This window comes from Rana temporaria, chromosome 2, assembly GCF_905171775.1.
Source record: "Rana temporaria chromosome 2, aRanTem1.1, whole genome shotgun sequence".
Lineage (NCBI taxonomy): Eukaryota > Metazoa > Chordata > Amphibia > Anura > Ranidae > Rana > Rana temporaria.
Window position 1 is genome coordinate 46,257,435 of NC_053490.1, and position 26,643 is coordinate 46,284,077.

Consider the following 26,643-nt stretch of genomic DNA (forward strand, 5'->3'; position numbering starts at 1 on the left):
GAAGTGCTATATTGTTATTATGAAATCTGGCCCCTGCATAGTTATTCTGTGGGGGCCGGCACTCTTCCCCCATTGAATTGAATGGTATAATCTCCTCCCCTCTGTGGTCTACTTCTAGGGGAGTTTGAAGTGAGCTGTCATTTGATGGATCATCACAGGGATGGTATGAAAAATAAATTTACGGTGCAAGTGTGTGACAATTCCACAAGCCATGATGATGTCCAGTATGGCACCATGAGGACGTACTTCATTGCTGCGGAGGAGGTGGAGTGGGACTATAGTCCGGACAGGTCCTGGGAACTTGAAAAACATAGCATCAATCAAGATATGCATGAGAGGTATGAGATGCACGGGTCATTATTATATGTGATTATATAGAAGATATCCTGTCTGAGGGGTGAATGGCATTTCCGCTCCAGACCCATCAGCCTTAGAACTGAACCCCAGGCAGTACTACATATATATATATTTTTTTTTAACCACTTAAGACCCGGACCTTTAGGCAGCTAAAGGACCAGGCCCCTTTTTGTGATTCGGCACTGCGTCGCTTTAACTGACAATTGCGCGGTCGTGTGACGTGGCTCCCAAACAAAATTCACGTCCTTTTTTTCCCACAAATAGAGCTTTCTTTTGGTGGTATTTGATCACCTCTGCGGTTTTTATTTTTTTCGCTATAAACAAAAATAGAGCGACAATTTTGAAAAAAATTCAATATTTTTTACTTGTTGCTATAATAAATATCCCCCAAAAATATATAAAAAAACTATTTTTTTTTCCTCAGTTTAGGCCGATACGTATTCTTCTAACTATTTTTGGTAAAAATAATCACAATAAGCATTTATCGATTGGTTTGCGCAAAATTTATAGCGTTTACAAAATAGGGGATAGTTTTATTGCATTTTTATTTTTTTATTTTTTTTTACTACTAATGGCGGTGATCAGCGATTTTTTTCGTGACCGCGACATTATGGCGGACACTTCGGACAATTTTGACACATTTTTGGGACCATTGTCATTTTCACAGCAAAAAATGCATTTAAAATGCATTGTTTACTGTGAAAATGACAATTGCAGTTTGGGAGTTAACCACTAGGGGGCGTTGATGGGGTTATGTGTGACCTCATTTGTGTTTCTAACTGTAGGGGGGGTGGCTGTAGATGTGACGTCATCGATTGTGATTCCCTATATAACCACTTCCCGCCCGGCCTATGGCCGATTTACGTCCGGGAAGTGGTTATGAAATCCTGACAGGACGTTCTAGAACGTCCTGCAGGATTTCATGCCGAGCGCGCCCGTGGGGGCGCGCATCGCGGCGATCGGTGATGCGGGGTGTCAGTCTGACACCCTGCATCTCCGATCTCGGTAAAGAGCCTGCGGCGGAGACTCTTTACCACGTGATCAGCCGTGTCCAATCACGGCTGATCACGATGTAAACAGGAAGAGCCGCCGATGGCTCTTCCTCACTCGCGTCTGACAGACGCGAGTAGAGGATAGCCGATCGGCGGCTCTCCTGACAGGGGGGGTTAGCGCTGATTGTTTATCAGCGCAGCCCCCCCTCGGATCGCCACACTGGACCACCAGGGATGCCCACCCTGGAGCACCAGGGTGGGCAAAAAAAAAAAAAATGACAGAAAAAAAAAAAAAAAAAATGACAGAAAAAAAAAAAAAAAAAAGCATAAAGAAAAAAAAAAAGATGCCAGTCAGTGCCCACAAATGGGCACTGACTGGCAACCTGGCAAAAATCAGTGCTGCCACCCCAGTGTCCATCAGCGCCACCCCAGTGTCCATCAGCGCCACCCCAGTGTCCATCAGTGCCACCCCAGTGCCACCCCACAGTGCCCATCCATGCCCAGTGCCCACCTATCAGTGCCCATCTGTGCCACCCATAAGTATCCATCAGTGCCGCCCATGAGTGCCCATCTGTGCCGCCTATGTGTGCCCATCAGTGCCGCCTATGTGTGCCCATCAGTGCCGCCTATGTGTGCCCATCAGTGCCGCCTATGTGTGCCCATCAGTGCCGCCTATGTGTGCCCATCAGTGTCGCATACCAGCGCCGCCAATCAGTGCCACCTCATCTGTGCCCGTCAGTACTACCTCATCGATGTCCATCAGTGCCATCTCATCGGTGCCCATTAGTGCCGCCATATCAGTGCCCGTAATTGAAAGAGAAAACTTATTTACAAAAAAATTAACAGAAAAAAATAAAAACGTAATTTTTTTTCCAAATTTTCAGCCTTTTTTTAGTTGTTGCGCCAAAAAAAAAAAAATCGCAGAGGTGATCGAATACCACCAAAAGAAATCTCTATTTGTGGGGAAAAAAGGACGCCAATTTTGTTTGGGTACAGTGTAGCATGACCGCGCAATTGCCATTCAAAGTGCGACAGTGCTGAAAGCTGAAAATTGGCTTGGGCGGGAAGCTGCGTAAGTACCTGGTATGGAAGTGGATAAGGGAACACACGATCGATGACAGCGCCACAGTGAAGAACGGGGAAGCTGTGTTTACACACAGCTCTCCCCGTTCTTCAGCTCTGGTGACCGATCGCGGGTATCCGGCGGCGATCGGGGCCGCGGGTCCCGCAGCCGTGGTCACGGAGCTTTGGACCGGGTCGCGGGCGCGCGCCCGCGACCCACGGCTGGGCATTATACAATCACGTACAAGTACGTGATTGTGCCCAGCCGTGCCATTCTGCCGACGTATATCGGCGTTAGGCGGTCCTTAACTGGTTAAAGGAGTTGTAAACCCTTGTGTTTTCTTACCTTAATACATCCTATGCATTAAGGGGAAAAAACTTCTGACAGTGACCGGCCCACGGCAGAGACACGCTCTTCCTCTCTGCCTGTTGTCTCAGCTCTTGATTGGATAGATTAATAGCAGCGCAGCTATTGGCTCCCGCTGCTGTCAAATCCAATGATGTGGGGGGCGGGGCCGAGTCCCACTTTCTGTGTAAATACACGCAGAAGCAAGACTCGGAAGTGCGTCCGCACGGGTGTCCACCAGGGAGATCGCTTCTCCATCGTGGACACCTGTTGTAGGGAGGAGCTACCAGCGCCACCGGGGGACCCCAGAAGAGGACGATCGGGGCCACTCTGTGCAAAACGAACTGCACAGTGGAGGTAAATGTGACATGTTTGTTTTTTTTTGTTTTTTAAACAAGGGTTTAAAAACCCTTTAATGCAAACAGTGTAAGTACATGAATCTGACTTGGTATCGGCATCTTGAAGTCCCTGTAAAACAAGAGCTCAGACTGGAAAAGAGAAGCAGCACAAGGAGCCAGTCAATTGTGTTGTGGTGCTCATGTGCCAGTCAGAAACATGCTGATAGGAGGAGAGAGAAAAGTGACAGAGATGAGCCCATCAGTGTGCTGCTTCTCTTCACTATCCACTCACAGACTGGGGACTTTTCATTAACTGCAGCAGAGCTGTGCTGTGTGACAGGGCTATGTTGGATAGTGTAAGAGAGGGTTATAACCCCTTTCAAGTTTTTTTGTTCATCTGTGTCCTATTGGGGACATTTACCACCATTTCCTGTCCCATAGCCTAAACAGGAAGTGAGAGAAAATCCCTGCAAATTAAGGAAATCCCTCTGGGGCCCCTAGGTCACTAGAACTGAGGTGATATCACACTCTCCACCTCAACCAATCAGAAATTGCTTTGCATTCATTAAAGCAGTTCCACCCAAAAATGGAACTTCCGCTTTAAGAGCAGGTGACCCCCTGACATGCCACATTTGGCATGTAATTTTTTGGGGGGAAGCGGAAACCCTCCCTCGCGGCCAGTGGCGGTGCATCCATAGTGGGCATAGGAGCACCGCCCCCTCTCTTCTGCACCCATAAATACATAGATTCATGCATTGCACGTATCTATGTTTTGTCGCCGCTGCCGCCCACTATTCAGGTGTCGGGCCCCCTGTTGAGTGCCGGCCATCTGAATAACAGCGGTGGGTGTGTTTTGGAAGTGCCTGATTAGAGCGAGAGGCTCTAATCGGCTTCAACATGGTTAAACAGAGGGCACACAGGCTGTGTGTTCCCTAATTAAACAGTGCTGTGTTAGGGAACCGCTTCCCTAACACTGACCCGCCTCTCAGCCAATCAGGTGCACCGGGTCTGGATACCGGCCACCTGATTGTTTAAAGCGACATCGAGGACGGGAGAAGACATCAAGGGAGTGGAGGGAGCGTGGAGGAGGATGGCGCTGACCCGAGGAAGGTAAGTGCTGGGCTGGGGGGAAACTGGCTGCATTTGGGGGCACAAACTGGCTGCATTTGGGGGGACAAACTGGCTGCATTTGGGGTGGCTGCAATTGGGGGGGAAAACTGGCTGCATTTAGTGGGATAAACTGGCTGCATTTGGGGGGACGAACTGGCTGCATTTGGGGGCACAAACTGGCTGCATTTGGGGGCACAAACTTGCTGCATTTGAAGGGGACAAACTGGCTGCATTTGGGGGCACAAACTGGCTGCATTTGGGGGCACAAACTGGCTGCATTTGGGTGCACAAACTTGCTGCATTTGAAGGGGACAAACTGGCTGCATTTGAAGGGGACAAACTGGCTGCATTTAGAGGGGGCAAACTGGCTGCATTTGGAGGGGGCAACTGGCTGCATTTAGAGGGGGCAAACTGGCTGCATTTGGAGGGGGCAACTGGCTGCATTTGGAGGGAACAAACTGGCTGCATTTGGAGGGGACAAACTGGCTGCATTTGGAGGGGGCAAACTGGCTGCATTTGGAGGGGGCAACTGGCTGCATTTGGAGGGAACAAACTGGCTGCATTTGGAGGGGACAAACTGGCTGCATTTGGAGGGGGCAAACTGGCTGCATTTGGAGGGGACAAACTGGCTGCATTTGGAGGGGCAAACTGGCTGCATTTGGAGGGGGCAAACTGGCTGCATTTGGAGGGGGCAAACTGGCTGCATTTGGAGGGGCAAACTGGCTGCATTTGAAGGGGGCAAACTGGCTGCATTTGAAGGGGGCAAACTGGCTGCATTTGGAGGGGGCAAGCTCACTGCATTTAATGGGCACAGTGGCGGCAATTGATGTTTCTTTTTCAGTTTGTTTGCGCCCCCCCAAAAATTTTGAGCACCAGCCACCACTGCTCTCGGCTATCATCTGGGACAAGTCCCAGATGATTCCCCGGCCAATCACGGCACTCAGTGCAGCTCACGCATGCGCAGTGCGTGCCCGGCTGTGAAGCCACATCCGGGCACCCACAGTCACGATGCCGGTGCACCAGAGAGCCTCGCTGGAACCAGGGACAGATGAGTGTCTGATTTAATAAAAGTCTACTGGAACCATGCTTTAGGGCAAGGACTTGTTCTTGTGTTGGGACTGCGTTGGGGCAACATTGCCCATCACAGCCCAATACTACTGCTGTGAATGAGCTCCAAACCAGTGCAAATAGCAATGATTGTGCACAAATTGCAAAGGCCCATATGAGCCAATCAGATTAGTTGTCCACTGTTGGTTTTTATGGGTTGCAATACTTTGCACCCTGGTAGAGCACTTCTAACTGCCTTATTGAATAAATCTTTAAATCTCCTTTTGCAGCTATGGAAACATTTTTCTGAACTCTGATGGAGACTTCATTGGATCAAAATACAAGAAAGTGGTTTACAGGGAATACACAGACGGACAGTTCACACAGCGGAAGGAGAGGTGCGAGGAGGAGAAGCATCTGGAAATACTCGGTAAGATCTCAGTGGGTGGGGAGAGTTTTTAAAAGCGATTTGGTCAATAACTGCAAAGGCTAGGGGGGTCATTCAGTAAGGTGGTGAAATGTGCACATAGGGGCCGCGATTCAGATACATTGTCGTATCTTTGAGCGGGTGTAACGCATCTCCTATGTGCTACGCCGACGTAACATTGAGAGGCAAGTACTGTATTTAGAAAGCACTTGCTCCCAAAGTTACATCGGCGTATCGTAAATGGGCCGGCGTAAACACGCGTAATTCAAAGTAGCAAGGCAGTGGGCGTGTTGTATTATAATGAAGCGTGACCCCATGTAAATGCATGGCCGATCGAACGGCGCATGCGCGCGCATGCGCGTGCATGCTCATAGTCACGTCGCAAATACTCCCTAAGATACGTCGGCTCAATGCTTTGTCGACGTGAACGTAACATACGCCCAGCCCCATTCACGTACGACTTACGCAAACGACGTAAAATACGACGCTGTTCCGACGTTTATACCTTAACATGACTTACCCCTGCTTTATGAGGGGTAGAGTTACGCCGGACCGACGCCTTACGTAAACGACATAGCTAAATCCGACGGGCGCAAGTACGTCTCTGAATCGGCGTATCTAGGTCATTTGCATATTCAACGCGTACATCTACGGAAGCACCCCTAGCGGCCAGCGTAAATATGCACCCAAGATACGATGGCGTAAGAGACTTACGTCAGTCCTATCTTGGCCAAATTCTGGTGTAACTGAATCAGCGCATAGATACGACGGCGCTCATTTGCATTTACGACGGCGTATCTGGAGATACGCCGTCGTAAGTCCTTTCTGAATCCGGGCCATAGTAACCAATCGTAATGTGACATTTTACTGTTCTTAGAATGGTAAAACGAACCCAAGATTAGCCAATAGCACTCAATCGGAGCCTTCCTTCATTTTTGTTCGTCATAGAAAAAAAACGGACGCTGAAGTTTTGTCGATGTGAAAAATGTCTTCAGTTGTCTTGCTTACCGTTACACAGGTGGTCAGACACTATAGCTTCTGCATTCTTCACCTATAGCAGCCCCCTTTCCCATAAGGCAAGCAGGCCTACCGATACTTGGTTGCCCCCAGGACTTATACACAATACTATAGTGCCTGGCTAGCACGCCAGGGCATGCGCGATCTGAGCAAAGCAAACAGGTACTTGCAGTTGGCAGACAGGCGAGGTTCAGAATAGTTAGGGTCAATGTGGGAAGTCAAAAGGCATGCAGAGTTCAGAGAATAGCCGATATCCGATCTGAGGTCATCAACAAGATAATCCAATCTAGCAGGGCAGACAAACAGGGAGTTTGATCAGGTATTACACTCTCCATCACAAGCATGACACTGCAAGCTTATATCAGGTTTGGTCTCCACCCAGAGTCTGGCCACATTAATCACCTTGCAGGTGGACAGACAGACAAGGAGAATGCCATAGCCAAAACTAGGATGCTGGAATGAGTAGCACACGCTCCTGACCTCAGTTTGCTCCAATTGTTATAGAAGCCCTCTACATTTTACTGCACTAGTTGCTCATTTATTCCTGTAACACATGGGTATATATATTAGTGTGTCTGCATAGATAAACAGGGATGAATGTAGGGATGAATGTAGCAAAAACAGGGAGGTGCTTGCACTGCAGGTCCTCAGGTACAGCTTCCTCTCCCGCAAGGAGAAGAGTGAGCAAGGCAGGACAGTAGTGGTCACCAAATCTCACTCCAAACCTTGTGATTTGGACTAACAGCCAGAGGCAGCAGTGCCTTTGATCTCACACTGAGAATTTACAGGTGGCTGTAGGCACAGGAGTGCTTAGGCACACTGATATGCCCCTGCTATATTTCAGAAGGAATGCCAGAAAAAGGTATACCGCTTAGGCACAATCAAAATTTCTAGATGGTCCCTAGAAAACTCCTGTTCTATGATCACAAACTCAAAGTAAGGTCCCTAGTTAGAATGTAATGTGAACGTACACTGATTTGTAGTGTACAATCTCTGCTGCTGGTTTGGTTAGATAGACACATAGGCCCAGATTCACAGAGAGCGGGCGCACATTACGGCGCCGTAGCGCAAACAATGTACGCTATGCCAACGCAGCACAGAGAGGCAAGCATGGAATTCACCAAGCCAGTGCTCCCAACGCTGCGCTGGGTTTCAAAGGCGTACGCTGGCGTAGGTGGAAGTGGGCGTGAGCCATGCAAATGAGGCGTGACCCCATGCAAATGATGGGCCGAGCGCCAGACAGATACGTATCATGAGCTGCACATGCGCCGAGACGTGGACGCATCCCCCTGCGCATGCTCACAACCACATCGGAACAACTGCCTAAACTACGCCGGATCACTTCGTACGGCGTGAATGTAACATACGCCCTGCCAGACATGTCCAACGTTAAATACGCCGGCTTGTGTTCCCTGGTGCAGACCTTTGCATGTTTGCTGCTGGGTTACACCTCCTTTATGGGGAATAACTTCACGCCGGACGTACAACTTACGCGCACTGCATCGGGCGCACGTATGTTCGTGAATCGCCGTATTTCACTCATTTGCATATTTGAATGGCTAATCAATGGGAGCGCCACCATGCGTCCAGCCTAAATGTGCGCCCACCCTACGCCGGCGTAGGCAAGTTACGTCAATGGGATGAAGCCTGTTTTTAGGCGCATCTTAGTTTGTGGGTCCGGCGCACAGATACGAAGGCGCACATTTGCACTTTTGCACTTATACGTCGGCGTAAGTGCTTTGTGAATCTGGGCCATACTGTATATTGTAATTATATTATTTATTTCAAGTATTTATGTAACACTGACAGTTTACATGCTACTTTACATACATTCACATAAGTCCCTGCCCTCAAAGAGCTGACATTCCAAAGTACCTATGTCACATGTCAATTAGCCTACCAGCATGACATTGGAGTATGAGAGGAAGCCAAAGTACCCAGAGTATATCCACACAAGCACAGGAAGCACATGCAAACTCCATGCAGGTAGTATTGTGGTTGGGATTCGAACCAACAACCCTAGTGCTGCCATGTCCTGGTCTGTAAATCACCTGTAAGTAAAGTAAGTGAAAATGTTATTTGTGCAAATGGAAATTCCCCTGAACTGCCCCAAAATAAAGTTTAATAAATCTGATTACCTTTCGTAAATTAAAGACCGTTGGTTTCAATCAGTAACCTCTTGAGAGTGAGTGACTGTTATGTATTTTTTTGTATATAATTTAGGTCCATTCATTCGGGCGGAGGTTGGAGACAGTATATTGATCGTATTTAAAAACAAAGCCACGCATCCACATTCTATTTACGCACATGGCGTTCAGATGGTCAATTATCTTGCTGAACCTACTCAGCCAGGTGAGTAAATAAGTGATCACCGAGGGCCTCATTTCTCTGAGAGTTGTCTGTTACCTAATCAAATCCTGTTCAAATCTGCAGTCCAAACACTGGGAACCTGCTGATCCTACTCAGTGCCGGCCCAAGACATTGTGCTGCCTGGTACCAAGAATGAAATGCTGCCCCCCCCCCCCCCAAAAAACAAGATACGCCCACCAAAATGCCCCCACATCCATTATTTTATATCATGATAACTAAAGTGGACCTATCATGGCTCTATACATATATATAGGAGTATAAAAAGGACCTGTTATGGCTCTATTCATGCAATTAACCCCACAGTGGAGCGGAGAGCGGAACAGGAGGAGCGGTCGGGCGGCAATTAGCCCCACAGTGGAGTGGAGAGTGGAGCTGGCAGAATGGGATGGCGTGCAGGCAGGAAATTTGCTGCTCCCCTGAAAGTGCTGCCTGGTACAATGGTACCATCGGGTCCCATGGTAGGGCCGGCCCTGCTCCTACTGCTAAATAGGTCCCCATGTGATATTCAGTACAATAAGGCTTTAGCTTTTTATAGTATCCTGTCTGGATGGAAAAGGTACAGCAAATAAAAGCACAATCTGTTCCTTATTGTGATGGACCTACCTCTACTTCAGGTGTCTCAAACTGGCGGCCCTCCAGCTGGTGCAAAACTACAAGTCCCATGAGGCATTGCAAGGCTGACAGTTACTAGCACGACTCCCACAGGCAGAGGCATGATGGGACTTGTAGTTTCGCAACAGCTGGAGGGCCACCAGTTTGAGACCCTTCCTCTAGACCAGTGATGGGGAACCTCGGCACCCCAGATGTTGTGGAACTACATTTCCCATGATGCTCATGCACTCTGCAGTGTAGATGAGCATCATGGGAAATGTAGTTCCTAAAACATCTGTGGTGCCGAGGTTCCCCATCACTGCTCTAGACTATGAGAAGAACTTTAGTCCTCCCTCCAAGGTATGTATCTTACCTGTCCATGACCCCTAGCCGCCTCCACTCCTGGTCAGTATCCTCAGTATCCTCATCCTCCAGCTTCCAGGTACGGTGGTGCTCATGATCTCCCATATGTGACAGTGCTTGGGTGGACAGTCATCATTATTGAACCGTTTTTTATGGGGGTATGAATGAGCATATAGGGAATCGGACACCACACCCCAATTAACATTGAGTAAAAAAGAGAAGGGCAAGAGGTCAAAAGCCTCGGGATTTTGATGGTGTCAAGTAATTAAATGACCAGACAAAACGATCCTTACACATGAATAAAAAAATAGAAGTGTATTTATTACATACATTTATAAAAGTATGAAACAATACATATTCAGAGGGCCTACTTAACCCTAAACAGGTACATAAAGAGCCAGTACTCTCGACATGTTTCGCTCCAGGTGGAGCTTCTTCAGGAGATGATTGAACAGTGTTTATTATGTACTAGAGGTAAAGAGATATTTTCATATTCTCTCTTTACTCTTGCCCTTCTCTTTTTACTCATTCTTGAACAGTGTGGGTGCCCTGACATCATCTCCTCAAACTTGGACAACCTGTTCTGGGACAAGGTACATCAGAACTTGAGACAAAAAAATCTCATTGGATGCAGCCACTGTTTAGCTGGCGATTTTTCAACCTGGCTCTTCTTTTTTTTTTAAATCATCAGATTCATTAGCAACCAAATAAAATGCACTCCATGTATGGGCAGCTTTAAAGAGCAATGTAATTTTACTGAGTTGCGCTAACAGTGATTGATGTCCATATTGAATCAATTAAATGTCAAAATTGGAATGAAATAAAACAAATGATAAATAAAATATAAAAATATGATCCTTAGTGACAAAAACAGAAATGCTTGCTTACCAGCTCATATTGACATCAGCACGTCGCTCCTCCACCCATCCAGGGTGGAGAGATGTGCTGACGTCACCACGATCGTGTAATCCCAGAAGGATGGCTTGCTGTTTATGTGCCGGCCGGCGCTTTTGTTTTTAAGGCCGGGTTCACACTGGTTCACAAACGCTCTGACATTGGAAGCTCATGTCACATGACGTGTGAAAATCAATGTTTCCCTATGGGAGCCATCTTAACTGGTTCGACTTTGAAAATGCTCCCTGCACTATTTTGGTCCGACTTTTATCCTACTTCAGCCCATTGAATATCACTGAAGTCGGATCAAAATCGGTTCGCCGTCTTAACTGATCCGACTTTGGAACGCGACTTGTGCTCTGATGATCTTGAAGGAGAACTCCACACCAAGTAAAAAAAAACGTCATGGATTCCCCCTCCGAGACCATACAATGCCCTTTGGTCCGGCATGGGTTTTAAGGGGAACCCCCATGCAAAAAAAACTATGTGAGGTCCCTCCCAAAATTAATACCAGACCCTTATGCAAGTGAGCAACCTGGCAGGTTAGGAAAGGGGGTAAGGATGAGCAAGCCCCCCCTCCCCTCCTGAAACTTACCAGGCCGCATGCCCTCAACATGGGGGGAGTGGGTGCTTTGGGGCACCTTGACTCTTCCCGACAACCCTGGCCGTTGGTTGTCATGGTCTGCAGGCGGAGGGGTGGTGGCGGTGTCACTGAGGATCATATTTATACGGTGGTGGATGGTGACGACTTTCAATCAAGGACTCTACTATTTCATGACTGTGGATTTTATTTTATTTATCATTTGTTTTATTCTATTCTAATTGTTGACATTTAATTGATTCAATATGGACACCAATCACTGTTGACTCAACCCACAGAAGAGTTGCTGCTTAAAGCGGGGGTTCACCCTAAAAAAAAATTCTAACATTACATCCAGCATACTAACGACATTTACAGTATGCAGGTCTTTTTTTTTTCGCCGTACATACCGCTATATTGCGGTTTTCCCCCCCGGCTTCCGGGTTCTGATTCACGCGGCACTGGGCGTTCCTATCCCTGGGTTAGATGATTGACGTCTGGTGAAACAGTTCCCATGTCGCACAAGGCGCGTCACCAGATTTCCGTAAATAGCCGAGCTGCGAGTCGGCACTATACGGCGCCTGCGCAGTCAGCTCTACACGGCGGGGCGCAGGCACCATATAGCGCCGACTTGCAGCTTGGCTATTTACGGAAATCTGGTGACGCGCCTTGTGCGACATGGGAACTGTTTCACCAGACGTCAATCATCTAACCCAGGGTTTGGAACGCCCAGTCCCGTGGGAATCAGAACCCGGAATCCGGGGAGAAAAACGCAATATAACGGTATGTACGGCGAAAAAAAAAAAAAGACAGGCATACTGTAAATGTCGTTAGTATGCTGGATGTAATGTTAGAAATTGTTTTTTAGGGTGAACCCCCGCTGTAAAGGGAAATAGTAGTAAGCCATTACACATTAGCGCGGTGTATGAGCTTAATGACCATACATCTCCTGGGTCACATGAGTGCGCTTACTTTTGTTCTCCTGTAATCCAGAGTCAACTTTTGGTGGGCTATTGCCTAGAAGAATCCCGACAATATCCACCCAGCTGCCTGATGGACAGCTGGCTCCGGCTCCTAGCGCATAGATAAAAAAACTGCCCCTGTCGAGCCAAGAGTTGGAGGAGCAGAGCGGAGAACGGTGACTGATGGTCACTACTCTGCGTTCTGAGCAGAGTGAGAACTGAGGGATCAGTGGTCATGTGATCACTCATTTCCTGGTCCTAGGGTCTGTTCTCACTGGGAATCGCACAGAAATGTGTTGTGCGTTTTCTGTGCCATTCACATGCAATTCTGCGCAGTGCAATTTCCACCCATTTATTTTGAATGGGCGGAAATCGCTCTACTTTTGGAAACTCACTAGTTTGAAAGGGGGCAGGACCTTGTACAAGCTTTGCTGTTTGACTGTAGTAGAGAAAGGACTGGTCACCAACCTCAACATGTTGTCCCATAAGGCTCCTAGGATAAAAAAAATAGCTAAATCCTCTGGCAGGTAAACCTGTCCTTATATATGCATATCAAATGTGTGTTCAGCTTTAATTCTGAGATCTCATAATTTACCTTCTTTACATATCTGCTTTTTTAGGGGGAACAAAAACCTACCAGTGGAACATTCCAGAATATCTAGGACCAGGAATTAATGACCCCAATTGTTTAACATGGGCCTATTATTCTGTGCAAAACCATGTGAAGGTAATGTAAGGAAATACTCCAATTGCTTGGAGATGTCACTTTGTAACTGCAAGACATTTTAGTATTCCAATGCATTCTGATGTGTCAAAAACTGCCCAGAAACCATATCAGTATGTAAGCTTCCTTCCTCTAAAACTCACTTTACCTAAAAAAAAAAGCTCCTAAAACTCTGCAAACATGTGATCCATGAACTTGGGGGCTTTTTTTCCAAGTGATCCTGAGTTCTGGTTTCATGATGGCGCCTTGGATCTTGGATTTCTATGGAGCAGTGATTCCAAAGTGCTGGGCAATGTTCTTCCCTCTCCCAGTCCTCAAACCAACTGCAGATCCCTCACAATCGCAGCTCCCATTGTGGCCCACGTTGCCCCCAGGCTCCCTGAGAGCCTTTAGCCTCCATTGTGCCCCCCAACCTCCCACAGTGCCACCCAGCAACCCACAGTTCTTCTTCTTCTTCTTCTTCTTCTTCTTCTTCTTCTTCTTCTTCTTCTTCTTCTTCTTCTTCTTCTTCTTCTTCTTCTTCTTCTTCTTCTTCTTCTTCTTCTTCTTCTTCTTCTTCTTCTTCTTCTTCTTCTTCTTCTTCTTCTTCTTCTTCTTCTTCTTCTTCTTCTTCTTCTTCTTCTTCTTCTTCTTCTTCTTCTTCTTCTTCTTCTTCTTCTTCTTCTTCTTCTTCTTCTTCTTCTTCTTCTTCTTCTTCTTCTTCTTCTTCTTCTTCTTCTTCTTCTTCTTCTTCTTCTTCTTCTTCTTCTTCTTCTTCTTCTTCTTCTTCTTCTTCTTCTTCTTCTTCTTCTTCTTCTTCTTCTTCTTCTTCTTCTTCTTCTTCTTCTTCTTCTTCTTCTTCTTCTTCTTCTTCTTCTTCTTCTTCTTCTTCTTCTTCTTCTTCTTCTTCTTCTTCTTCTTCTTCTTCTTCTTCTTCTTCTTCTTCTTCTTCTTCTTCTTCTTCTTCTTCTTCTTCTTCTTCTTCTTCTTCTTCTTCTTCTTCTTCTTCTTCTTCTTCTTCTTCTTCTTCTTCTTCTTCTTCTTCTTCTTCTTCTTCTTCTTCTTCTTCTTCTTCTTCTTCTTCTTCTTCTTCTTCTTCTTCTTCTTCTTCTTCTTCTTCTTCTTCTTCTTCTTCTTCTTCTTCTTCTTCTTCTTCTTCTTCTTCTTCTTCTTCTTCTTCTTCTTCTTCTTCTTCTTCTTCTTCTTCTTCTTCTTCTTCTTCTTCTTCTTCTTCTTCTTCTTCTTCTTCTTCTTCTTCTTCTTCTTCTTCTTCTTCTTCTTCTTCTTCTTCTTCTTCTTCTTCTTCTTCTTCTTCTTCTTCTTCTTCTTCTTCTTCTTCTTCTTCTTCTTCTTCTTCTTCTTCTTCTTCTTCTTCTTCTTCTTCTTCTTCTTCTTCTTCTTCTTCTTCTTCTTCTTCTTCTTCTTCTTCTTCTTCTTCTTCTTCTTCTTCTTCTTCTTCTTCTTCTTCTTCTTCTTCTTCTTCTTCTTCTTCTTCTTCTTCTTCTTCTTCTTCTTCTTCTTCTTCTTCTTCTTCTTCTTCTTCTTCTTCTTCTTCTTCTTCTTCTTCTTCTTCTTCTTCTTCTTCTTCTTCTTCTTCTTCTTCTTCTTCTTCTTCTTCTTCTTCTTCTTCTTCTTCTTCTTCTTCTTCTTCTTCTTCTTCTTCTTCTTCTTCTTCTTCTTCTTCTTCTTCTTCTTCTTCTTCTTCTTCTTCTTCTTCTTCTTCTTCTTCTTCTTCTTCTTCTTCTTCTTCTTCTTCTTCTTCTTCTTCTTCTTCTTCTTCTTCTTCTTCTTCTTCTTCTTCTTCTTCTTCTTCTTCTTCTTCTTCTTCTTCTTCTTCTTCTTCTTCTTCTTCTTCTTCTTCTTCTTCTTCTTCTTCTTCTTCTTCTTCTTCTTCTTCTTCTTCTTCTTCTTCTTCTTCTTCTTCTTCTTCTTCTTCTTCTTCTTCTTCTTCTTCTTCTTCTTCTTCTTCTTCTTCTTCTTCTTCTTCTTCTTCTTCTTCTTCTTCTTCTTCTTCTTCTTCTTCTTCTTCTTCTTCTTCTTCTTCTTCTTCTTCTTCTTCTTCTTCTTCTTCTTCTTCTTCTTCTTCTTCTTCTTCTTCTTCTTCTTCTTCTTCTTCTTCTTCTTCTTCTTCTTCTTCTTCTTCTTCTTCTTCTTCTTCTTCTTCTTCTTCTTCTTCTTCTTCTTCTTCTTCTTCTTCTTCTTCTTCTTCTTCTTCTTCTTCTTCTTCTTCTTCTTCTTCTTCTTCTTCTTCTTCTTCTTCTTCTTCTTCTTCTTCTTCTTCTTCTTCTTCTTCTTCTTCTTCTTCTTCTTCTTCTTCTTCTTCTTCTTCTTCTTCTTCTTCTTCTTCTTCTTCTTCTTCTTCTTCTTCTTCTTCTTCTTCTTCTTCTTCTTCTTCTTCTTCTTCTTCTTCTTCTTCTTCTTCTTCTTCTTCTTCTTCTTCTTCTTCTTCTTCTTCTTCTTCTTCTTCTTCTTCTTCTTCTTCTTCTTCTTCTTCTTCTTCTTCTTCTTCTTCTTCTTCTTCTTCTTCTTCTTCTTCTTCTTCTTCTTCTTCTTCTTCTTCTTCTTCTTCTTCTTCTTCTTCTTCTTCTTCTTCTTCTTCTTCTTCTTCTTCTTCTTCTTCTTCTTCTTCTTCTTCTTCTTCTTCTTCTTCTTCTTCTTCTTCTTCTTCTTCTTCTTCTTCTTCTTCTTCTTCTTCTTCTTCTTCTTCTTCTTCTTCTTCTTCTTCTTCTTCTTCTTCTTCTTCTTCTTCTTCTTCTTCTTCTTCTTCTTCTTCTTCTTCTTCTTCTTCTTCTTCTTCTTCTTCTTCTTCTTCTTCTTCTTCTTCTTCTTCTTCTTCTTCTTCTTCTTCTTCTTCTTCTTCTTCTTCTTCTTCTTCTTCTTCTTCTTCTTCTTCTTCTTCTTCTTCTTCTTCTTCTTCTTCTTCTTCTTCTTCTTCTTCTTCTTCTTCTTCTTCTTCTTCTTCTTCTTCTTCTTCTTCTTCTTCTTCTTCTTCTTCTTCTTCTTCTTCTTCTTCTTCTTCTTCTTCTTCTTCTTCTTCTTCTTCTTCTTCTTCTTCTTCTTCTTCTTCTTCTTCTTCTTCTTCTTCTTCTTCTTCTTCTTCTTCTTCTTCTTCTTCTTCTTCTTCTTCTTCTTCTTCTTCTTCTTCTTCTTCTTCTTCTTCTTCTTCTTCTTCTTCTTCTTCCCCATTTTTTGGGGGGTGTGTGTTTAACCCTCAATAAGGGAGGTAACCTGAATCACAGATAAATAAATATAAGAAGGCACAGAGGAAACATAATAAATATCACAAGTATATAGCACTAGGAATACATATATATTAATACATTCTTTATAGTCACAAACACTTTCCTACGCTCTCCCTCCCCCCCCTTTTTTTGGGGAGGATTCAGAGAAACCACCATATAGTAAAGGAAGGTAGTATCGAGCTGCCTTTTAAGTGTTAAATGTTATATGTAAAGAAAAAAATGTAATAAAGGAGAGATTAAACAAAAAGGTGCAGATCCACATAGATCTGCGGCGGGCGCAGCGTATGTCAGATACGCTACGCCGCTGTAACTTACTTTGGCTTTGTTTGAATCCTCAACGAATTTGCGCTGTAAGTTACCGCGGCGTAGTGTATCTCTTGCGGCGTAATGGCGCGGAATTCAAATGCGGCGGGTAAGGGACGTGTTTCATTTAAATGAAGCGCGTCCCCACGCCGAACGAACTGCGCATGCGCCGTCCCTAAAATTTCCCAACGTGCATTGCGCTAAATGACGTCGCAAGGACGTCCGTGAACGTAAATGGCGTCCAGCCCTATTCACGGACGACTTGCGCAAACGACGTAAAATTTTCAAAATTATACGCGGGAACGACGGCCATACTTAACATTGAGTACGCCACCATATAGCAGCTTCAACTATACGCCGGAAAAAGCCGAACGGAAACAACGTAAAAAATTGCGACGGCCACTCGTACGTTCGTGGATCGTCGGAAATAGCTAATTTGCATACTCGACGCGGATTACGACGGGAACGCCACCTAGCGGCCGCCGAAAAATTGCATCTAAGATCCGAAGGCGTACGAAGACGTACGCCTCTCGGATCTAGCCGAGATGCCGTCGTATCTTGTTTTGAGGATTCAAAACAAAGATACGACGCAGGAATTTTGAAATTACGCCGGCGTATCAATAGATACACCGGCGTAATTTCTTTGTGGATTTACCCCATAATGTGTAACTTTGTGCAACCAGTGAGAGCAGCTCAGTTGCCAATAGCTGGGCAATAAAGTGGGAGGGGGGCTTGGCAAGGGGGCGTGATAGAGTTCAAAGTTAAAATGTCAGTTCAGAAGAGCAGTTGGCTCATAGGATTAACCCCCCAATTGTTTTTTTTTTTTTTACCATCTGGACTGTAAAAAAAAGCCACTGTTATTAAGAGGAAACAAATCTTAAAACGTAACTTAAAGCGGGAGTTCACCCGAAAAAAAATTTTTAACATCAGATTGAGGCTCATTTTGTCTAGGGGAATCTGGTAGTTTTTTTTAAAATCGAAGCAGTACTTACCGTTTTAGAGAGCGATCTTCTCCGCCGCTTCCGGGTATGGTCTTCGGGACTGGGCGTTCCTATTTGATTGACAGGCTTCAGACAGGCTTCCGACGGTCGCATACATCGCGTCACGAGTAGCCGAAAGAAGCCGAACGTTGGTGCGGCTCTATACGGCGCCTGCGCACCGACGTTCGGCTACTTTTGGAAAATCGTGACGCGATAGATGCGACCGTCGGAAGCCTGTCGGAAGACTGTCAATCAAATAGGAACGCCCAGTCCCGAAGACCATACCCGGAAGCAGCGGAGAAGATCTATCTCTAAAACGGTAAGTACTGCTTTGATTTTAAAAAAAAAATACCCGATTCCCCTTCACAAAATGAGCATCAATCTAATGTTAAAAATTACGATTTCTGGGTGAACCTCCACTTTAACCCAACCCTCCACTCAATTAACTAATGATAAATCTGCAAACAATATGTGGTAAACGCTCTCAGTCTGTAATGTAGATTATAACTTACTTGGATACAACAGGTTGCTTTTAACTAATTATTCCATCTGATATATCTATGCAATATAATTCCATTGATGCATTGATCTTCCCCGTGCAGGATTTGTACAGTGGCCTGGTGGGACCATTGATAACTTGCAGGAAGGGAGTGTTGGACAGCAAAGGTCGTAGAAAAGATGTTGATCGGGAATTTGCTGTTCTCTTCTTGGTGTTTGATGAGAACAATTCATGGTACCTAAATGACAATATTGAAAGATATATTCACAAGGACCCCAGTGATGTCAATATCACAGAGGATTTTGAGGAAAGTAATAAAATGCATGGTAGGTAATTTAATTATTCATTAGCTTTATATTTGTATTTTATGTACAGTGTATGTATATATGTGTATGTGTGTGTATGTGTGTGTATGTGTGTGTGTGTGTGTGTGTGTGTGTGTGTGTGTGTATGTGTGTGTGAATATATATATATATATATATATATATATACACACACACACACACTATATTACCAAAAGTATTGGGACACCTGCCTTTACACGCACATGAACTTTAATGGCATCCCAGTCTTAGTCCGTAGGGTTTAGTATTGAGTTGGCCCACCCTTTGCAGCTATAACAGCTTCAACTCTTCTGGGAAGGCTGTCCACAAGGTTTAGGAGTGTGTCTATGGGAATGTTTGACCATTCTTCCAGAAGTGCATTTGTGAGGTCAGGCAGTTATGTTGGAAGGTCTGGCTTGCAGTCTCCACTTCGCCCCAAAAGTGTTCTGTTGGGTTGAGGTTAGAACTCTGTGCAGACCAGTCAAATTCCTCCACCCCACACTCACTCATTCGTCTCTTTATGGACCTTGCTTTGTGCACTGGTGCGCACACATGTTGGAACAGGAAGAGGCCACCCCCAAACTGTTTCCACAAAGTTGGGAGCATGAAATTGTCCCAAAATGTCTTGGTATGCTGCCCCCTTAAGAGTTCCTTTCACTGGAACTAAAGGCCCAAGCCCAACCCCTGGAAAACAACCCCACACCATGATCCCCCCTCCACCAAATGATTTGGACCAGTGCACAAAGAAAGGTCCATAAAGATATGGATGAGCGAGTTTGGGATGGAGGAACTTGACTGGCCTGACCTCAACCCAATAGAACACCTTTGGGTGTGAATTGAAGGTAGAGATTGCGAGTCAGGCCTTCTAGTCCTCACAAATGCGCTTCTGTAAGAATGGTCAAACATTCCCATAGACACTCCTAAACCTTGTGGACAGCCTTCCCAGAAGACTTGAAGCTGTTATAGCTGCAAAGGGTGGGCCAACTCAATATTGAACCCTACGGACTAAGACTGGGATGCCATTAAAGTTTATGTGCGTGTTAAGGCAGGCGCCCCAATACTTTGGTAATATAGGGCCAAATCCACAAAAGGGATACGACGGCGTAATTGCTGTAACGCCGTCGTATCCCTGTTCCTAACTATGGAACTGATCCACAGAATCAGTTTTCCATAGTTAGGCAGAAGATCCGACATGTGTAATTGAATTACACTGCCGGATCTTAGGATGCAGTACCGCATCCGCCGCTGGGGGCATTTCGTGTCGAAAGCTTTTCAGCTTCGTTTTTTCTCCGTAAGTTTTAGTTTGCATACGCAAAATTAGGGCTGCTTTTACATGGTGTAAAGTTAGTACACCATGTAAAAGCAGACCTTTCTGTCCAGCGACGCGATTTTTTTTAAATTTTGAAAAAAAAAATTCCCGCCGTATCTTTTTTTTTTCCCGACGTAACTTTATTGACCCGTCGCAATCCACAAAGCTCGGCGTAACATAATTTCGCGCTATGCACGTCGGGAAAATGACATCACGAGCATGCGCAGTACGGCCGGCGCGGGAGCGCGCCTAATTTAAATGGGAATCGCCCCCATTTGAATAGGAACGCCTTGCGACGGCGGAATTTAAGTTACACAGCCCAAAATTTCTAGGTAAGTGCTTTGTGGATCGGGCACTTAGGTAGAAATTTTAAGGCAGTGTAACTTAAATGGAAAAAATTAAGTTAGGCACGATCTTTGTGGATTTGGCCCAGTGTGTATATGCTGTATATATGATTAAAGCATGGTAGTAAACACCGCTTGGACACTTGTGCCTACTGGTAAGCTTATAATAAATCGTGCTTAGTTTAGGAGATATTCACTGTCTCTGCAGTCATTGATGTCAACGATGCATGCTCTCGGAAGGAACGGCATACTCATGATTCACTACTGTATTATAAAGGAAATCCCTTCTTTAGTTGCTTTCTTCCAGCTTCTAGGGTCCTCCTCTTATGAAAGCCTGATTTGTGAGAAATCACAGTGCCTGATTGACACTGCCTCCTGGGTAGTGATAGTATCTGCGAGTGTGCCTGCCACTCACGCACCTGTCGCTCACTTGCTAAAGTCATTAGCAGAAGTCTGTCACACACCAACCCCAGAAGCATCACTAAAGCACACCACAGTACACAGTGGGCTAGATTCAGGTACCTGCGCTCATAGTTACGGCGGTGCAGCATATTGTATTTACGCTACGCCGCAGCAACTTACAGGAGCAAGTGCAGTATTTACAAAGCACTTGCTCCATAAGTTGTGGCGGCGTAGCTTAATGGGGCCGGCGTAAGCCAGCGTAATTCAAATGTGGAAGGGGGGCGTGTTTTATGCTAATGTGTGATGACCTGACGTGATTGACGTGTTTTACGAACGGCGCATGCGCCGTCCGTGTACATATCCCAGTGTGCATTGCTCCAAATGACGTCGCAAGGACGTCATTGGTTTCGACATGAACGTAAATTACGTCCAGCCCTATTCGCGAACGACTTACGCAAACGACGTAAAAAATTAAAAAATCTAAGCGGGAACGACGTCCATACTTAACATTGCGTGCGCCTCATAGAAGCAGGAGCAACGTTACGCCGAAAAAGCCTTACGCAAACGACGTAAAAAACTACCGCCGGGCGCACGTACGTTTGTGAATCGGCATATTTAGGTCATTTGCATACTCTACGCAGAAAAGGACGGAAGCGCCACCTAGCGGCCAGCGTGAGAATGCACCCTAAGATACAACGGCGTAAGAGACTTACGCCAGTCGGATCTTAGGCTAATGTTGGCGTATCTTGCTTTCTGAATACAGAAAGAATATACGCCGGTGCAGCTTAGCATTTACGCTGCGTATCTATGGATACGCCGGCGTAAATCTTTGCTGAATCTGGCCCAGTGTTTTTTTTTTACTAAAACTTGAGAGTGCAAATCTGGTGAAGCTCTGCATAGAAACCAATCAGCTTCCAGGTTTTTTGTCAAAGCTTACTTGTACAAGCTGAAGTTAGAAGCTGATTGACTACCATGTACAGCTACACCAGATTTTGCACGCTCTGGTTTTAGTAAATCAACCCCAATGTGTTTTGGTGTGGTGCATATGTAGCACTACCCCCGAAGGAGCTGCTGGTTTAGATTTGGGCCTGCCGTTACCTTACTGTTCACCATGCTTGTCCTAGGGGTCCTTCTTGAAGAGTTACAAATGTCCACACCAACACTTGGTTTCTTTTTCTTCAAGAGTTTTATTAAACACTTAAGACCCAGACCAAAATGCAGCTAAAGGACCTTGCCCCTTTTTGCGATTCAGCACTGCGTCGCTTTAACTGACAATTGCGCGGTCGTGCGACGTGGCTCCCAAACAAAATTGGCGTCCTTTTTTTCCCACAAATAGAGCTTTCTTTTGGTGGTATTTGATCACCTCTGCGGTTTTTATTTTTTGCGCTATAAACAAAAATAGAGCGACAATTTTGAAAAAAATGCAATATTTTTTACTTTTTGCTATAATAAATATCCCCCAAAAATATATAAAAAAAATGTTTTTTCCTCAGTTTAGGCCGATACGTATTCTTCTACCTATTGTTGGTAAAAAAAATCGCAATAAGCGTTTATCGTTTTTTTTGCGCAAAATTTATAGCGTTTACAAAATAGGGGATAGTTTTATTGCATTTTTATAATTTTTTTTTTTTATATACTAATGGCGGCGATCAGCGATTTTTTTCGTGACTGCGACATTATGGCGGACACTTCGGACAATTTTGACACATTTTTGGGACCATTGTCATTTTCACAGCAAAAAATGCATTTAAAATGCATTCTTTATTATGGAAATGACAGTTGCAGTTTGGGAGTTAACCACAGGGGGCGCTGATGGGGTTTTGTGTGACCTGAAGTGTGTTTACAACTGTAGGAGGGTGTGGCTGTAGGTGTGATGTCATCAATTGTGTCTCCCTATAAAACGGATCACACAATGGATGACGCCGCCACAGTGAAGAACGGGGAAGCCGTGTTTACACACGGCTCTCCCCATTCTTCAGCTCCGGGGACCGATCGCGGGACTTCAGCGGTGATTGGGTCCGCGAGTCCCGCGGTACGGGTCACGGAGCTTCGGACCGGGTCGCGGGAGCGCGCCCGCGACCCACGGCTGGGTACTAGTACAGGACGTACCTGTACGTACATGTGCCCAGCCGTGCCATTCTGCCGACGTATATGTGCAGGGGGCGGTCCTTAAGTGGTTAAACAAGTTCCGTTAGAGGGGTGAAGGGTTAGGGAAGATTCAGGTACCTTGTTTTGCGGATCACGGGTACGTTCTTGGATCCAGAGGACAAACTGTTTACACACTGGATTCAGCGACCACCGGATAGGCCTCTCTTACTGACCTAGCAGCCGGTGCAAAGCTTGTTCAAAAATCTCTGCCACAGACTTGATGAGTCCTGTTGAGTCGTTACACGGTACTCTGCCACAGGACCATGCAACCACACATGCACTTTGCAAAGTCCCAAAGAAATTTCACAGCTCATGGTGCCAGGATCTTTCAGCCAAACCGGCCGCACTGTGAGGTAGATTAGCCAGGATGCGTCCTCTAATTGAATCCTCAATTGTCCGGCTTCTTCCTGCAGAGAAGACAGCACAGGACCATTCCTGGACCAGTAGGCCCCAAAAACTCCTGGGTCTTCTCTCAGTAACGGAGCCTCGGGCCAAGAGGCCCCGAGAACAAAAGCTGCTAATACATCCCTGAGGCCAGGAGGGCCATCAAGTCAGGATCGGATGACCCCGCCAGAACGGTGTCTGTCCCTTAAGTACCCCTCCCCAGAACGCACAGCGACAGGGACCACGCCACTGAGCTGCTTATGGGCAAGAGGCACCTAATACACCTAGCCCATTGCTGTTCCAACCTTGACCCCTGGTGACAGCGACACCCACAGTCAGGTGGAAGATGCGCAACGCAGCCGAGCTGGAACAGAGAGCCATAATTTGGCATAAAATTCTGAGCTAAACTACAGCTCAGGTAACTAAATTTACAAATAGCGCCTACTCAACAGGAGCAGGGCGCTACACATACATAAAGCATCTCTTTGAAATGAATGGGTTACCCTAAACACAACAGGTGAATTCGTGCAAAAACACGCACGCACTGTCATACTTGCATAGGTGAGATGGAGCCTTAAATTAGTTCCTTTTGTACATGTTTCCAGGGAAGGAAAGCATAGACATTTTGACCTAAAAACTGCTGCTAATGATTTAATAAGGTTTCCAATAATAAATGTATTATATATATTTTTTAAAACAAAAAAAGCCCACTTATTCTGTATTATTCTGTTGCCTACTCATATTTTTCAATGAGCTACAAAGTAATTGGTGCATTCTTTCACCTAAAACATTAGCAAACACAGAGCAACTGACTCCACACAAAAGTTATGTACCGTATTTCTTGGGGTATAGCGCGCTCCCGCGTATAGCGCGCACCCCTAAAGTTGCCCCGAAATACCTGTGGAAAAAAGATTTTTTGTACTTACAGTTTTGGTGTCTTGCGCGGCATCCATCGGCGGCCTCGTCGGGTCCGGCGTCCGTCTGTGGCTTCGGGTGTCCTCTTCGTCGGGTACGGCGTCCTTCTGCGTCTTCCTCGCGTCCTCCCCGCTCGTTTCCCGCGCCGAGTTTGAATACTGCGTCGACATATACCGAGCGCAGTACACTCGTGTATCGTCGGGCAGGCTCGGCTACTCTCGCGCTGACGTCCTGTACGTCCAGGACGTCAGCGCGAGAGGAGCCGAGACTGCCCGACGATACACGAGTGTACTGCGCTTGGTATATGCCGGCACAGTATTCAAACTCGGCGCGGGTATCGGCGTATATCGCGCACCCACGATTTTGCCCTGATTTTCAGGGCAAAAAAGTGCGCGGTATACGCAGATAAATACGGTAACTGTCCTTTATTTATATCTCCCATATGTACAACTTACAAATGTAATGTATGTGGGAAAAAAGTTGCAATGCCCTCAGATGGAATTGGTTGATATGGGTATTTTCAAACTACTGGTTTGTTGATGAATATGTCTTTCTTGTATTCCAGCAATAAACGGTAAGATGTACGGAAATCTACATGGCCTGACCATGATCGAGGGTGAAAAGACCAACTGGTACCTGATAGGACTGGGGGAAGAAGTTGACATGCACACTGTCCATTTCCATGCTCAAAGCTTCCTGTACAGGGTGAGTACATGTCAGATACCCTGCTCATTCCACCAATACAGTACACAAATACATTGGGGGTTATTTACGAAAGGCAAATCCACTTTGCACTACAAGTGTAGTCGCTGTAGATCCGGGGGGGGGGGACATGCATGGAAAATAAAAAACAGCATTTTAGCTTGCACATGATTGGATAATAAAATCAGCAGAGCTTCCCCTCATTTCAGATCTATCCAAGTGCACTTTCAATGCAATTTCAAGTGCACTTGTAGGCCCGGATTCAGAAACAACTTACGACGGTGTATCTCCAGATACGCCGTCGTAAGTCTGAATGTTACGCCTCACTGTTGCCAAGATATGAGCGGCGTAAGTCTCCTACGCCGTCGTATCTTGGGGTGCATATTTACGCTGGCCGCTAGGGGCGCTTCCGTATATTTCCGCGTCGAATATGCAAATGAGCTAGGTACGCCGATTCACAAACGTACTTGCGCCAGGCGTATTAAAATACGCTGTTTACTTAAGGCGTACGACCGGCGTAACTTTACCCCTCTAAAAGCAGGGGTTAGTCATGTTAAGGTATGGACGTCGGAAAGTCGTATTTTACATCGTTTGCATAAGTCGTACGTGAATTGGGATGGGCGTAGGTTACTCTCACGTCGACTAACCATTGAGTCTGCGTAATTTACGGAGAAAATTCAACGTGATACTGAGCATGCGCCGTTCGTTAGGCGCGTCATTTACGTGGAGTCACGATTCATTTCCATACAACACGCCCCCTACCAGCCTACTTTAAATTATGAGGGCCTACGCCGGCCCATTTACGCTACGCCGCCGCAACCTACGGAGCAAGTGCTTTGTGAATACTGCACTTGCCTGTCTAAGTTGCGGCGGCGTAGCGTAAATAGGATACGCTACGCCCAACTAAAGATACGCCATTGTATCTGAATCTGGCCCGTAGTTTGCACTTGTTGTGCAAAGTGAAATTTCCTTTCGGAAATAACCCCCATTGTCCAATGTAATGTCTTATTATTGTTGCTTATAATAAAAACCATGTATTGGCAGGCTGAATGTACCCACGTTGATTGACCAATCAACTTGGGTACAATCCGCCTGTCGGATTTTACATGCGATTATTACAAGCAGCTGTTATAGCCAGGGCTTTTTTTCTCAAACAATAGGTGCTGGAACTAAACTACGGCCACACAAAACCCCTCCCCCAACACACCCTCCAAATCACCTCAAATAGTGGGTGTGTTCAGTCAAATTTCACGCAAACAGTAGGAGAGCGTTAAATACCAGGATTGCATTACATACAGAGTGCAGAGCTCTCACTTGTAAACACAGAAACCAGACTTTTTTTACAAGTGATTGTGGCGAGCGGGCACCAAAGGGTCTGAGCCAAAAGTGGTGGAACCAAAAAAGCCCTGGTTATAGCCACTAGCAATAATCACTGTGTCCTCCCGGCGACGATGGCTTCCCCCACCGGGAGAACACAACGGCTCCCCAGGAGCGCCACAGGAGCTCCACAGAAATCTAAGTGGGTCCCCCTATGCAGATATACAAAAGTGATGCCAAAATGCCATTACATAAGTAAATCGCATGACATAAGAAAATGCACTAGTACCAAGAGACACATTGCAGAACAAGGTAAGTCATTATTGAGGAAAAGATGTGCTGCAGGGAGACCACATGTGTTACCGTTGAGTAGTTCTTTTTCTTCTTTTTGCTTTTTTTGGGCACAGCTTCCCCAGGACAGGTCCTCTTTGAGTGCAACAGTGATCTTTGTGTCAGAAAAGAGTTGGGGGAGCAGGGAAAAGGAGTGAGTAAAAAATGCCTTTGCTAATTTAGGATGAAGGTTTCATAGGGACAAGGGAGCCCTTATTTGTGGACATATAGTATTAACTAATAGTAGAACTAAACCCACCAATTTAATTGGTTTTCCAAAACAGTT

The 26,643-nt window shown here is 45.3% G+C and overlaps 1 protein-coding gene across 1 annotated transcript in view; it reads left to right on the plus strand.

Annotated features, from left to right (window-relative positions):
* Positions 1-26,643, plus strand: part of HEPHL1 (hephaestin like 1) — a 160,312-nt gene that overhangs the window by 112,755 nt on the left and 20,914 nt on the right. Inside the window, exons 12-17 of the mRNA XM_040340156.1 lie at positions 119-338; positions 5,543-5,682; positions 8,920-9,048; positions 13,077-13,183; positions 18,287-18,509; positions 24,574-24,713. Coding sequence (XP_040196090.1) covers positions 119-338; positions 5,543-5,682; positions 8,920-9,048; positions 13,077-13,183; positions 18,287-18,509; positions 24,574-24,713 — 959 coding nt within the window. The remainder of the gene's footprint in view (positions 1-118; positions 339-5,542; positions 5,683-8,919; positions 9,049-13,076; positions 13,184-18,286; positions 18,510-24,573; positions 24,714-26,643) is intronic.